Raw genomic sequence first — 16,295 nt, 5'->3', positions numbered from 1 at the left:
CCGGGATCATTTACTCATTTGATATGAAGAATGAAGGCAAAAGAAATAGAAAAAAAAAAATCCTTATAACTTACGACCCATTGACAAGTGCTTAAGACAAGCAGAGTGATATTCCTCAAGGAGCTTTATTATCTCAATGCAAGTATTTTGCTAGAGGCAAAAGGCAACCTTAGCTTTAAGTTAGCACAACCTCCAGGATCCTATAAAAATCCCTTTGGAAATTTCCTTTGTCTGTAACCCCGCAAGATGTGTGTTAGCAACCATCCTCCAAACATCTGAAGGATCTCATGATTAGGGTTTTACTAGATAGTAGTAAACGAACGTTTCTTCACAATAGCTAGCCTCTCAAGGTACTGGAAACCTTGCTTCCAAATTCCTTAGTGACTTACCCTATCCCTAATTCCCTCCCAACCTGAAAGTATATTATCAGTTGTTTCTCACAACACCAATGTAGCTCTCTCTGCCCACAGGTCCTGTGTTTTAACAAAACCACCCTTTTTGCACTGAAGACATTTCAAGAATTCTTTCTGGACAGTTTGTTTGCTCCCAGAACCCAGCATTTCACATCGCATTCATCTGTTCCATTCCCCATAAACATTCATCTACATTCTCATTTTCCTCCTGGCAACAAGACAGGATGTTAACAGAAATACAGCTTTCAGAAGAGGGAAGAACATGACCTCACAGGTTGATAAATAGAATTTAAAGGAAGCCCATTGGAATCAAGTAAACATGTTGACCAGCTTGTATGGCTAATAGGGCAGTATTTTATTGTCTGTTAATTGTCTGTTACTTAACACTTTATTGGCAGTTAATAAGGGGGAATTGGGCAAGGAATTAAAGGCCAACTCCAGGGAAACAGACTCACAAAGAGCTGACCAACCAACGGTGCCTGATCTGAGCAGGAAGAAGTTTACTCAGGTAGTCAGTCCCAAGTTCTCTCTAATACAATCACCAGTGCAAAGATTCAGCTAAGTGGGCATAAATTTCCACCCTCTTTCAGATGACAGTGAGGGAGCAGGAGGCTGGCTGAGGACAAAGCAAAGGCTGGCGCCTTGCACCCCCCCCTTCACCCGCTCCCCTCCATAGGTGTAGCATCCCTCAGGCACCCCGGACTGCCATAAAACGATAAATGGTTAACTTGCAGAGATCACAGTCCTGCAAGGTAGGAGTCTCCCTTGGTTTGCAAATGTCCTTGAGATTTACAACAAAGAAGTTACCTTATCAATAGCCCTAATGTCACCCTCCCCTCCATGAAAAACGGAAGGAGGCGGAGGTCGAAGGAAAAGTAAATAAAGTTAAATTTCTTCTAAACCTAAATCTCATTAACAAGGATGCTTGATAGCAGGAATGTAACATTCCACCAGGAGACTCCCAATTGTCTTTACTTGATAAGTAACCAGGCCTTCAATATCCTGGTAGTGCTTTTTTTCCGCATGTGTGGGCTAACCGGCCAGTTCTGCTTCTGTAAGATTGCTTTGTCTGCTTTCGCGCAGGGTCCCCTGACCCAATCCACTGACGCCAAGTATGCCTGTTCAAACTATCAATCAATCAGCTCAGCCCCACCCGAAACTTGTTTGGATCTGTCTATAAAAACCCTGCACCAACCCAGCTCTGGACCTCTCGGTGTTATCGGCAACGAGCGCCACAGAGGTCCAGGTTCGAACCTGCATTAAACAACCCTTGCTGATTGGCTTTGACTCACGTCTCTGGTAGTCTTTTAAGGTGGGGGTAATATTCAATTGGCATTTCAACAGTTATAGAGATGTGCACCTACACTGAGCTTGAAGTGAAGAAAATTCACTAATGCTATGATCACAAACTGGCTAAAATGTTAGAACCTCTGCTGGTTCTGTTGGGGGGTTAGGAGATGATATTCTCCTTCCCATGAAGGATGAGTGAACAGTGGACCAACTACCAGCTCAGCACCTCCTGCAGCCTGACCACTTGGGGGTGTAAAGTCAAAGAGTTTTTAGAGTGTGTTCTCACTAGAAGGAGGCCTTGGTTTTCTCAAGGAAATTTCCACATAAACTCCTGTGGGACACCCAAGATGAGACACTGAGTGGCTTGAACTGGGTTTATAATGATGATAAAGGTGACCCACTGTAGAATGAAAAACTGACTTTAAGAATTCTAGGTGAATTCGTATAGTCCACCACCATGTTGGAAATCTCCTTTAGCCTTTGTGTTAAAATTGGACAAGTATTAAAGAGGTGTTATTTTAATAATGGGGCAGTAGAGGCCCCATATTAAGTTGTACTTCTTAAAAACGAGTTTCTATTGTGTGTCTCAAATCTGAGGGAGCCAAAGCTATAAATCTTGTGATCCACAGCTGGAAGGCAACCTGGCTATGACTGCTGAGCCAAGGGATTCCCAAGGTTTAAATAGATAGAGTGAGCATGATGATATTGTTGCCCAATATAGGGCATTGGATGTACTAAAAACATTAGAAGATTGTTTGAGCCGCTAGCTGGTGTCTCATTGCTAAAAATAAAAAATAAAGGCGCCTTGCTTACTGGTACTGAAATACATTTTCTCTTCTCTTCATCTCCACACCTGATGTTTCTTCCCTCCTCCATACGCTGACATCAGTCACTTTGATGAGATACATAATTTAGGGTAGGATCCATAGGACCTATGCCCCTCTTTCCCCAAGGAAGACAGAGGCTCTTATGAACTCCTTCCAATACATGTGGAACTTCTGGAAAAGAAGGACTCACACTATAGTTCTTCTTGATACAGATGCCCAAGCCACCTTTCTAAGCAGTCCAGGGGTTAGTGCTTGGATTCAGCCAGTGAGATTTTGGAAGGATAACACAATAGGGAAGAATAGATAATGTGACCTTTTGGGTGGGACTTTTGGGAAAAATTCTATGTACTTTTGTTGTTACAAGGGTCATTGACTTAATCTTTTCCATTTCATAAATTCCAAGGGGGATTCTCCTGATTGTGAAGATCTATGTTTATAGAATTGTTAATATTTGGGAACTGTTTTGAGCTACACATTTCTGTGACTGATGATTTCACTGATTGGAGCCTTTGGCAAAGGGAGACAACCTCTACCCACTGAATGCTATTTGGAGACTACTGATAGTAGGTCTTAAATACTGACTGAGACATATTAAATAGATTTAGTTGCAACTTCAGACTAATAAGACTGATCGAGTAGACATTGGAGTGCTATACTCCAAGGGAAATTCATTAGAAGCAGTGCAGTGTAGACATAAGGATTAGATATTGGGTGAGAGAGATGTTCCCTATAGGGTTTTAGTATTTCTACGTGTCTTGAGGATAGAGTCACTGATTCCTTCTGTTCTATTTTTTTTTTTTTTTTTTTTAGCCATGTTTGTATAGTAAAGAGTTTTGGAAAATAAATATAGTATTTTTCTCTCAGGCAGAAGATAAACATGCTTACCCCCCATTATCATATCCCTGACCCAGGCTTCACAATCTCAAGGTTTCTCTCCTGTGAAACATCTCACTGCGAATGCAAGTGTTATGTGGCTTCTTGTTGTACTGTGGGAACTGAGGGTCAGGGAATTGGTGCAAATGCTAATACTTTGGCTTCTGCTATTACCATGAATAATAAAACCTTTGTCTCTGAACCAGGGGTGCCATGTCTTCTGCCAGCATCCATGAATCTGAGCTAGGCTAACTTGTTAGCTTGCATGTAGGGTTAAAGCTCAGACTTTTCATGGTTCTCATTATCCTCTTCCAAAAATTTCTGTTTCCTAGTTGAAGTTGTGGCATTGCAATGCCATAACTAACTCTATTTTTTTCAACGATCATTTAATAAGGCAGAAATTTTAGTAGAAGTATATAATTATAGTGAAATAATGATGAAAAATTAGACATTTATGGAGCAGTCATGAGCACAGATTGATCAAATTTATTAGAAAATAAAGAAAACAAAAAAAATAAAAATAAAATAAAACAAATTGAGGCCATATTGAAAACATGTTTCAAAACCTTAAAGGGCATTATAAGAAGAAGAAAATCAACAAACACAACAAATATAAACCATGACTTAATTAATAAATAATCTTCAGTCTGAATAGTAAAGCGATATATGGGTATGCTAGACTTTTCTTTAAAACAATGCAGCCAAAGGGAGCCTGAGTGGCTCGGTAGATTAAGTATTTCAACTCTCCTTTCCAGCTCAGATCATGATCTCAGGGTTGTGAAATCACACTGCATGTGGGGTTTCACACTCAGCAGGAGTCTGCTGGAGATTCTCTGTCCCTCTCCCTCTCCCCCTCCTCCCCGTTTGCTCATTCTTTCTTCCTCTCAAACAAATAAATCTTAAAAAAAAAAAAAAAAAGCCATATAGCATAGTATTTTTTCCATTTGACTTTATTTTATGTATTTTCAGTGTTCCAAAATTCATTGTTTATGCACCATACCTAGTGCTCTATGCAATACGTCCCCTCCATAATACCCACCACCTGGCTGCCCCATCCTCCCAACCCCCTCCCCTCCAAAACATATAACATAGTATTCTGAGAGACTGTCCTCCTCTCCCAACGAGGCCAGGTAGAAATGTGGAAGTACTTTATTGAGGAATTATCACCTATGAGGGATTACTCAAAATACCTCAAGGTATGAGGTATGGAACTTAAAGACAAAAGGTGTTGAATATGTAGCTCATTTGTTAACAAGAAAAACACTCCACTAGGGGTCAGCAGCTGCTACAACCAATCATGGATGAGCCACAAAACCTGTAATCCTAGGACAGTAATTACTGTCCTTAAGGTCAAAGTTTTGAGTGTAGGTTGCTGGGTGGTAGGGACTAAAGACTTCGGAGAGAAGACATAGATGATAATTACGTGGCAGGGTCTGGTCACGCCACAAATGAAGAGATGTAGTGGGTGGTTCTTGGGAGTCGGGCATAGGCATGCTGGTTGGCATCTGATGGTTCCCTTCTGGTTTCTTGGCAGTCCTTCAGGAACTGGTTTCTGTCACAACTGCTACTGGCTAAGCAGAGGTCACCTCCACGGCTCATGTGGAGCTAAGAGTTATTTGAGGAGATGACAGAAACAGCAGTAACCCCTGAGGGAATCACAGTTGTAGTTTGTAGCTGAGTAATTATTAAAAAAGACAAGATGACCTTAGTGTAGATTCTAGGCAAAGTACCCACACTTTGTGCTATTCCCCCTTTTGTGCTGTGGTTTCTAGAACTTTTTAAGGAATGAGTATTGGCATCTAATGCAGGCTTTATTCTGACTCACAGTTCCAAAGCTGGTGATAAACATAACTCAGTTATTTAAATGTCAGGAAAGATAGCTATTTACAGCTAAATCTCCAAAACAAGGGGCCTATAGCCTTATTTACCATTCAACAAACCATGCATTTAGAAAAACAATATTCCAACCTTCTTTAAAAGATATTTGAAATTCTGTGGATAGATTAATGTTTATTATAGTTGGCATATTAATTTAAGATAGGTCACATTTATGGTCCAATAAAGGTTTTTATGTGTTATGTGCAGCCTTTAATGCACATACAGGGCTCATTAAAAATTATCGTGCTTAGTACATTTAAATATTTTTAATAAACTTCTCATGAGGGACACTTTGGAGTATGGTCAGTGGGGCACTGGAATGGGAATCACTAGATTTGAGCTCTAGCCTTGACTCTGCTTGAGTAAATCACATAACCTTGGCAAGTATATTTGCTCAACTGTATAATGAGTGAAGCTCACTAAAGATCCTTACACACTGAGAAATAATTATGATTCGAAGAAGCTGTAACTATCATAGAAATGAGGGGGCATAAGAAGAACCATGTAAGAATGGTTGGCTGGTCTTTGCCACAAATACTGTGGCCACCAACACTTTGCTAAGCTACCTGAAGAACGTTATGGGAAACACTTGACTCTGATTGGACATCTTTCAGAACAAACACAATTTTGGATGATATTTGTCCTCCAGAGGAAAGTTCAGTGGGCTAGAATGTATCACATTGTTTTTTGATTGCCTAGCATTTCATTTGTAGTCAAGGGCCCTTGACAACTGGCTTTGCATTAGGAACCCCTCCAGGACCACCTCAAGATGAATTCGTTGATTGTTAGACTCATTCACAGTAGGAAATTAAACCAGATTCCTGGGGACCAAGCCACCTTCAGATGCAGGCCCGGGGAGGCAGGACTCAGGAAACAAGGAACAAACTGCCTTTGAGCAACGTGCTGAACCAATCAAGACTTCAAAAGTGATAGAATGGCACTTATGCCTGTTTTTTGTTTCCTGAGAAGCATTTTTAAAAAACATTTCTCTCATTAGTCATGGATGTTCTTTTATCTGGTAAGTACACTTGTGGTCATTCCAAACCTTGACTGTGATTTAATATAAATCTGGTCATTAGATAAACACATTATAGCACTTGGAGATATCAATATGGCTAACATCTAAAATTTATTTAGTTCACTCTGTCCTACAACCTAATTTAATAAAATATGAAGTCTAGAGGAAGATACTTTGTTCTTGAGACTTTCAACATGTATTATTATATTGGTTTCCTAACCCAGAGAGTGTCCGAGTGACTGTAGCTCATTTCAAGGGGAAACAAGAACAATTAATAACCCTCCTGTAAGGGTTGACAGGGTTTATGGTGGAGAGAGCTTTTTAATCCAGATGTTCCACTCTGCACATTCAATTTAAATAAGTAGTGTGCCACTTTCCACAAAGCCCTGATGACAAGACAGTGCCCTGATAAGGGAAGTGTTAGACTTTTCTTTGGTTTTCTGTCTCCTTTGTCTTTATCTTCATCAGTTAGTAGTTACTGGACTCCTGCAGGGGCATCAGTCCTGCACTCGAAGAAATACTGTATTGAGTGATGGAAGAACAGCAATGGACTTAAACATTTCCAGTTTTCACCTCTGAAATTCTTTTGTTCTTGTGTCTGGATGCAACTATATTGGTTTTGCCTCTGGGCTCCAAGGAATAACTCTCTCTGAATCCCATTAGTGAATCTATTTCCATGAAGCCAGAGAACGTTATCCAAAAAGTTGGGAAATTCTTAACACCATGCAACGACAAAAATGTGGAGTTTCTTAATTCAGAATTTCATTTAATTTCTAGATCTTTACCCCATTTGTCCCTATCTCCCTATGGTGTATGTTATTGCTAACCAAAGCCTGGGTCTAATATAACCAGTATTAGTGAGTTATCAACTGTCTTAAAAAAAAGTACTCTCTCTTGCTTTGTGTTCGTTGTTCCCTTTATTAGCTTTTTTTGAAATTTATCATTATTTCCACTTGGATGTCAGGACAAGAATATGGAACAATTCTGAAGTGAAAGACTCTGGACTGAGGGAGTAACAGGAACTCTCTGAAGGGAGAAATGGGAAGCAGACATAGAGAAAAATATTGTGGCTTCAAGAAAGGTGCCAGGTACTCTAACACCACATGGAACAAAACGCTGTCCTTGTATCCCATAAATGCCTAAAACAGGCTCAGTGTTTTCAAAAGGAACATATTTAACAGAAAGATGATAGGGACTAATGGAATTAAAAACGATTACTAACATCAAGAGAGTCAATCTTACTGGTAGAAAAATCTGAGTCCAGGTTATCTAAACACCTTCCCTGAAACTTAGATGATGTAATTTCACATGATTTGAAGTTCATGGTCTTTTCTAAGATACTGGCAATCTATAATATTTCACAAATCCCAGTGAAATACACCTAATTACTTTTTAGCACTTATTCCTGAGTTGTGATTAAGCCATTCAATCAAGCATACTTAATTTTCTGGTGGTTTCCTCTACAGACTTACAATAATACAATATAGATGGACCAATAATTTTCAAATTACTTATACAGACCTTCCATAGGACACAAATATTCCCTATATTCGAGCTGCTCTAGAGACAAAGCATGTGATGTTACCAGGTAGTCAAGACTTATAGCTCCATCTCTGAAGTCCAACTCATTGAATTAAAATCCTGGATCCACTGTTTTCCATCTTTCTGATCTTGGACAACTAACTAAATGTATCTGTGCGTTTACCCTCCTTGAAAAAAAAAAAAAGTGAGTATTAAAAAATTATACTCATCTGACTCGGTTGTTTGAGTTTCAAGTTAGAAAATACATACACAGTGTTTGGTAAACAACTAGGACCAAATTAATAAGATCTACCTTAAGGCTTTTGGCGTAGTACTGCATAGGCAAGAAAATGTTCTTGAAATTCATTATGCTTGGCTTCTAAGAGAAAAGTATGCTTTTAATCTAAACCTATGTCTTGAAAAGTGTGGGGTAAGTGATACCAGTGCACAACTCCTACCATAGCCTTTCTTTTTTTTTTTTTTTTTTTTTTTTTTTTTTTTTTTTAAAAGTTTCATTTTTTATTTGACAAAGAGAACACTAGGCAGAGAGGAAAAGAGAGAGAGAGGAGGAAGCAGGCTCCCTGCTGAGCAGAGAGCCTGATGCGGGACTCGATCCCAGGACCCTGAGATCATGACCTGAGCCGAAGGCAGCGGCTTAACCACTGAGCCACCCAGGCGCCCTACCATAGCCTTTCTGTTCAAGCAAGAGGATCTATGATCTATGAAGAATGTTCTGTAATGTGTACCCACTGAGTCACTTCTATAGTTTTTGAGAACACTCCCTAGGTTATGTTCCATATTGCTTAATGGAAGGACTTTTCTTGGTCTTCGTCTTAAAATTTAAGTCCAATATAGAGAAATCATGAGAGTAAACTGAGCCTGTGGCCCAAGAAGCAAATAACGGCCAAAGCATCAAATAATATCTTACATATACTGACACAAACACATCATTAGGCATTTAATGGCCATGATGGCATTTCCTTGCCACAACCATCCAAGTAATTAGCCATTATCTCCATTTCTAATAGAGAAACTGAGCCTCAGAAATGTTAGCTTGTCCCAAGGCACACAGCTAATAAATGGCAGAATTTGGATTTGAACAAGGTCCAGTTTAATCCAAAGCCAATTCTCTTCCCACTACACTAAATGGCCTACACAGCATCTCTTCATGTCATCACACCATTATCTATTCCAATACCAAGAATCTGTAGTTCTTGAATCCACACATTTTCTCTCTGTAAAGAGTTCCAACATGCTCCATGATGATTCAGATTAGATGGATACTGACATCTTCTTCAGCTAACTTCTCCTCACTGTAGTGATCCTGGTCAGCCTGGAAAGAATGAATTAAGGTCTAGGATAATAAACAGAGTAGGTGGGAAAATGAAAACCTCATTTAACACTGCTGTTCCTCTCCTCAGCATCCCCATGCCCAACAGCACCACACACAAACCCCATGCTTAGCCGGCCACTGGTCACCAACACCTTGTCACCCAACAAGCCACACCCATTAGAGGAACATATCCTTGGGAGACAAAAGAAATGGTTGTTCTCCCTCTTGTCTTCAGAAACAGTGGCCAAAACACATTTTACTCTTTCCAGACCCTCTGATTTGAGTTGCATTAGTCTTCCCTGTGCATGAATTTCAACTTCATTTGCATGATTGGCTGTGACAGGAATACTGAGAAGCTGCCACGCAGATGAAGTCTCTCCTTGTTGTTGCCAAGGCTCTGTCACTACTGTGCCCAGAAGCTTTGTGTCAATATCTCTTGCTGGAGGAATGCTCTGCTGGTGAGGCTGCCGTATGCTCTGTTACTATTGAGATCACACAGTGTTCTTTCAGCCTCTTTCAGGCCTACCTCAACCACTTCTCAATTCCACCTCTCTATGGAAACACCTGTGTAAGCGGTGTTTTATAGAATTTAGGCTTGAAACTTCCTCTTTAGGATGACCTGTCTCTAAACCACCCACAGAACTGACAGGTAAATCAACATTAGCTTTGTCATAAACTCAGCTACTTGACAGCCCACTTCAGCGAGGCTTGGCATGTTTCCTGAGCATGCATTTCCCTTGATAAAAGGTGTTTCTTGCATCATTCAAGATACAAAACATACAAAACAGCTAGTCTTCCTTTTTTTTTTTTTTTTTTTGGATGACTAGCTTTCCTAATCTATCATAGATTCTGGGGTTTATCTATAAATCCCTGCCTCTGCTCTTCAGATAGAGCCTCTGAGCTAGCTAATCATGATTCTGTATCTTACCGAGTGTTTCCTTCAAGGTCATGTGCTGAGAACTTTCACATTATTAACTTATCAAGTACCACAGTGGAACCATCATTATCATCTTGGTTTTGGAGTTAAGGAAACTGAGATGAGAGTGGTTAAATAACTTGTACATAGCCACACAGGTGGAATTCAAACAGCCTTCACCCAGCAAGGCGAATATTCAGACCCAGAAAAACCTGACTTCAGGGTTCATGCTCTTTACCACTACCTTCTGACACCCTGAACAATGAAAGCTCCATTTAAGAGCACACCCACAGCTTCACAATAGCCAGGCTACTCTAAACAAAACTCATCTCTCTTCACACCTTCTGGCTCCATGGCCTTATGACTTTCATGTCATGTTCCCCATCATGTCATGTTCCTCATCTTCTGCTGACTAGCACAAACATGCTCTTATTCTGCTTCATACCATACAAAAAATTGGAAGGGAACATGTGCTCCCTTCTTCTTCCAAATATTTATTCGATTTTCATCTGGTGAAAAACCAATAACATAAAACCCACAAAGGTGCTGAATAAAAATAATAGTGCGACCATTAAGTTTGTAATTCTAAATGAAGTCAATTTATTTAACACAAAGAGTATTTTCCCAACTCAAAAAAAAAAAAAAAAAAACAGTGAAGAAATAGTGAAAAGAGGAAGAAAAATCGGAGAAATGTAGTGAGTATACTAAGCTTGAACTCATTATATTCAAAGGTCTCTGGCTACTATGTGATTATGAAGTCCACAGAGGTTAAAATTGAAAATTTTCTTACACTTTTCAAGCAATAGATTCTACCTCACAGTTGACTATAAGTGTTCTGATGCAGCAGATAAAATCATGGACGGACAGGGAGTAGACACAGATTTCAGTTGTGGTTCTGATGTTATTAATAACAAGGACAACATCTGATAAGAGTTAAATCCATCAGAATTCATGGGACTAGACAGGGTTCAGTGTCCCTTTAAACTCCAACATTAAATGGATTTCTGATATTAGTAGCACATTATATTCATACATTATTATAAGCCAGATTCAATGCTAAGTGTTTCCATTGATAATAACCAGTGACCAAAGTGTCATGTTGACTTAAACACTCATGTTAGTTCCTGGTTGCAACTCCCAGTTCTCTATAACATATAGTCTCCTAGTGACCTAAAATATTTAACATGCTTTCCAATTCCAGCTTACTACCAGAAATGCCCCAAAGAGCAAAAAAACAGAAATTATTTTCTTTGAAGACAGAAGACATGTCCATTCACTCACAAACCCATGCACAATAATATGTATTTAGAGAAATAAAAGTTTCTAGATATCATAAGAAATCAATTTATCTCAGTTAGAATTTGTTATCTCCTATCCACACATTCCACCCATTCTTCACTTACGGGGCAGTTGCAAACCACCAGTAACACAGCAAGTTGGCTCATAAGTTTGAGAAGATTCCAGGAGTTGTGACCCTGGTGCCACATAAACTGGAGGCCTACACGAACTGGATTCAGAGCTCTGAGACTGACCTGGGCCAGGTTCACATTCCAGAGACTGACAACTCTTAGACACACATGTCTTAGGTGGACAACTCTTTGCCACAGAGCTCACAGGCTGGCAGCTCTGGACTACAGAACCCACTTGCTGGCTGCTTCCTGACTGGCAAGGCTGAGACACACACTCCGACACTGCTGAGGAATGTCCTGATTGGCACATTGTCTTTTCAAAGGCCCTGGAATTAGAGCAAGTTGTTTGGACAACTCTGGGGAGGCCAGCACTTTGCGCACAGCTCGGTTCTGCGCACAGTTCCTGTTTATGGTTGGGCACTTTGCAGCTGGTCGTCTCACTGCAGGTTTCTTGAAAGTTGTCCAAGAGCCAGGTCCTGCCATGGCAGCTGCTGGGTAAAAAAAGTCCATCTTCAAAGTCTATAAGCTTAGACCCATGTACGATGGCAGAGAGTGGTGGGACATTGTAGGAGCTCCTGAGCGAGTGGCCTTGGCTCTGAGGCATACTGTTTAAACCCTTGATTGAAGTTGGTCTTAAGGACCCAGGGTGCCAGGTCTGAAGATTCTTTTTTGGTGAGATTATATACTCAGAAAACTGGGTGTTGGCTTCTTCTCAAGACTCCTTTCCACCTCATTGCTTAAGCTAATTTGAAGAATAACATCTCATTAGCACTTTGTTTAGTAACATATGAAGATGACATCCTATTAACAAAGAAGCCAGTCCATTCCGAATCTTCAAAATGGCTTTCATGTTAGCCCCAAAGCTGATTCATCAGGGCAGAGTTTCTCAAATATGAGTCCCAACATGCCACCCATGCCACTCCAGGGAGAGTCATGGCGACTAATGGAAAAAACCAATTGTAAACTAATCAATATTCAGCACTGGAGTTTGGAGGGATGCTCTTTTGGCAAAACAGAATAATATGATCAAGACATTTTCAGTCAGAAGGCAATCCAGTTAAGCTCACCCTCATTCCACTCAGATCTTGGTCTGTCCAACTGGTCAGGATGTGTGAAAGACTCAACAATGGAATCTCTTCTTACTCTCACCCAAAGTACTGTAAGTGGCCATTGCCTTATAAATATCATTCCCTTTGTTTAACATTTTGTATCCCTTGTCTTATTGAAGGTCAAATATAAACCGCCTCTTTACGAAGCTTTTCTTTGATCTTCCTATTTACAGGTTACGACTTCTTCCTCTGAATTACCAGTGGACTTTGACACATTCTTTATTATTCTTTATTTTTTATTATTTATTATCTTTTGTGTCTCAGCATAAGAGCAACCCTCAAGAGTGGCTTTCCTTCGTCACCCTGTTTGAAAAAAGATTCCATTCTCAAAGTCTGTTTTTCTGCTTTTACAGAACTTAACTCAGTTTATAATGAATAATAATAATTCTTTATTAATGATGAAGTCATGTATTTACTTTATTTGTACTTCTCAGCTGTTGATAATCTGGCCTTGTAACAAACTTGTCTCAGAATTGCTCCTCATTTTTGTTTGCTGTGGTTTTCTTTGACTGCAGACTGATGATCAGCACCCACATTTATCACATTAGCAGCTGGACGCAGTTTAGCTTCATCCTCGTAACACAGGGCTGCCAGCGCAATTTCTATAGCACCTTCTATAATTCATTTAGCTCAGCTCATGAAAGAGAAACAACTGAAGTGTATTCTTAGCACAGCGCTCTGGCCCCTTTCCTCAGATCTGAAGAAAATCAAGAACATTCAGGAACCTGGAACAGCTCTGATTCAAACTCCTCCTTAACATGTGACGGACTGGGGATAGCCTCTCTTTCAAAGGACACATGCGAAGGCATTCAGCCTGACAAGCAGCACGCTCGACCAGTGTGTAATGCCTTCACAACATATGCAAGTTACTTATAATGCTGAATTACCAGTCCTGTGTGTTTGAAGATCCCATTATGCCCTCCCTATGACCCCAACAGGACCTCATTTAAATCATAGGCATATTTGTATTTATCATCACAGAGGCTTCCACTGTAGCTTGTTAACTCTCAGGCTTAGAAGCATTAAATGGATTTGCATTGCCCTGAGAGTAAGATCCATCCTCCTTAGCCCAGCCTACTCAGCACTTGTAAAACCTGCGTGCTCCCTATTTTACTAAATCTAAATCTGCCCTTTCCCTCAGCCTCACATCCTCCATTTGCACAGGCTTCTACTGGGCTCTTGAGTATGTCAAGCCTCCCTTTGCCTCATTACTCTGCATGTGCAGCTGCCTGTCTGTCTCCCCCTTCCCTGCCTTCTCCCACGCCACCTACAGCTCCTTTCCTCGTCTTTTGTGTCTCAGCATAAGAGCGACCCTCAAGAGTGGCTTTCCTTCATCACCCTGTTTGAAAAAAGATTCCATTCTCAAAGTGTGTTTTTCTGCTTTCATAGAACTTATCTCAGATTATAATGATTCTATTTGTTTCTTCACTGTGCCTTTGCCACAGCATTGTGAGTTCCATAAAGGCAAAAAGCATGTATATCTTCCTCGCTGTTGTATCCCCAGCACTGAGCACATGGCTGACATATAATAAGAGTTCCATAAATGTATTTCAAAAAATTAATGAATAGAAACTGCAATTTTTTTTTTTTTTATAAATGGAAGTTGCTAAATGTGTTCAAATTATAGATAATGTCTGAAGGGATAGAGTTCTGAAATCTTGACGTACCCAAGATTTTTGAGAATTGGCCAGGGTACAGAGTTTAAAGAGAATAATAATAAGACCCATGCTTACCTTTCAGCTACCCGTTTGTGAAATAAGAGTAAAATCATTAAGGAAGCCACTTATTAGCATGGCACAAGCTGAGTCAATTATTTCAAAATATTGTTTGATTGTATGTAGGCATGTTTTAAAAAGCTTTTCCCATGAAAAAGCTGTCAGCACAACAGCACAACAGAGTCCTGTTGCAAAACTAGACTCGGAGGGGGGCAGAGGCAGGACATCACCCAGGCCGGCATTCACACAATTGTCTCCAGCAGCCTGCCTTCTTATTAACCTCACAATGTGTAGCAAATTAGCGAATACCTGCGCAGTTCCCAATCGCCAAATGTCAAATAGTGAAGCTAGGTCTGTCATTTGTGAATAAGGCCACCGCATGAATTCTTTTCTCTTTGGGATGAAGCCTTAACTTGCACATGCTATTTAACTGAGTGCTGAATTAATAGGTGTTTCAGCATGCAATTTTAGCTCAATGAGTAAATACAGATTTTGGCTGGTGTTAGATTTATAGAGGGAGTTACTAGGTGTATTACTGTGGCATGATGTATGCTAGGACAACTGGTCACCTTCAGACTGCTTTAGTGCAACCAACTAAAAACTAAGTGTTCACTTTGTAGGCACTTGAACAATGACAATTGTGTTGTCTATTGCCTAGTTTTCTTGTGACGGAGGTAGAAATAGTGATGTGATTGTTTATGGTGACTGGATACTTTGCTGCTAAATCGTTGAACAATTCCCTGGTCTCCCAGTCTTGAAATAGAAAAATGATTGCAGCTGCAGTAGCACCCCCTTACCACCAGAGGGTGGAATATTAAAAATGGGGGAGGAGAAAGGCGTGAAATACAAGAAAGGATTTTCCAGTTATGATTCTAAGCCAAGATCTAGAATCACAAACCTTGAACATTTCCCTTAAATGTCTATGCCTTGACTTATTCATTTTTAAAATGAAAATTGTGAGAGTATCAACCTCATAAAATGGTTTTACAGGTGAAATGAGATGATACATACAATACCTGATTACCTGCCACATATGGAATAGGAAATGAATAAAAGTAGCAATTATTTCTGATCAGGTTAAGGATCTTTGTGCAGACCAAAATGTTGTTCTGATGGTGATGTCGATCTTGGATTGAGATAAAACTATAAAAAGAAAATAAACACAGGATAAAATAAACACAGTATCTTCTTTGTGTGTTTCAGATTTTTTTATGTCCATAAATGTAGCACATTCCATTTTTCTAAGGGTTGGATTATATTCATCAGTCCCATTAAAGGTCCAGTCAACCTGTTTCTATCTCTCAAGGGCTTGGCAGTTGATGATTATAAGGTTGAACAGTTTATATTACTTCTATATTTGATTATGTGGCTATGTTGGACTTCTGAACACTTGTTCAGCCATATTAAATAGTAAAACATAAATAAACAAAAGATTAGAGTAACATAATTCAGCTCAGTTCTCCCACAGTTTATTTCCTCTATCCTTGTCTTAGTTTTATCTCACCAACCAAATGACTTACGTTAATTTAAATCCATTCCTCTTCTCCAACCAGGAAGTCACTCATATAGACAGATTGTATAGCAATGGAAGACTACTAGACCAAGAGTGAAGAGATCTGGCATCTAGCCCTGTTTCTATTAATTCATTGCATGAGTTTGGACAAGTCACTCTGCCTCTCTGGATATCTTCTAAGATAATGAATTCAGATGAAAAGATCTCGAAGGTCCTTTGTAGCTGTCACATTCTATGATTTTCTATCAGAATCTTAATATCTTAGAGTTGAAAAGGACATGAGATGGCATCTTGTCAAATCTACCTGCTGAATGAAATCTGCACTTTCATTTAAGCCATCTAATTTTTATTAAGATTACTTATAAAAATTTTAACAGGGTGGAACAAAGACTGAAGTCAGTAGTCTATTAGTTGCCATGTATGGTGGTAGAAATCCATCACTTAAAATGAATAGTCCTATTGTATTTGAGACTAACTCTG

At 39.7% G+C, this 16,295-nt stretch overlaps 1 protein-coding gene across 1 annotated transcript; it reads right to left on the bottom strand.

Annotated features, from left to right (window-relative positions):
- Positions 1-11,334: 11,334 nt before the first annotated feature.
- Positions 11,335-12,082, bottom strand: LOC101690367 (keratin-associated protein 27-1). Its single transcript, XM_004757484.3, has one exon. The coding sequence runs from the start codon at positions 12,080-12,082 to the stop codon at positions 11,465-11,467; it is 618 nt and encodes a 205-aa protein (XP_004757541.1). The 3' UTR covers positions 11,335-11,464.
- Between the last annotated feature and the right edge of the window lie 4,213 nt (positions 12,083-16,295).

The sequence above is a fragment of the Mustela putorius genome, unplaced genomic scaffold (assembly GCF_011764305.1).
Source record: "Mustela putorius furo isolate JIRA1106 unplaced genomic scaffold, ASM1176430v1.1 tig00000832_pilon_pilon_pilon, whole genome shotgun sequence".
Classification (NCBI taxonomy): domain Eukaryota; kingdom Metazoa; phylum Chordata; class Mammalia; order Carnivora; family Mustelidae; genus Mustela; species Mustela putorius.
The sequence above is the reverse complement of the archived record's forward strand: the minus strand, read 5'-3'. Positions and strand labels throughout refer to the sequence as shown.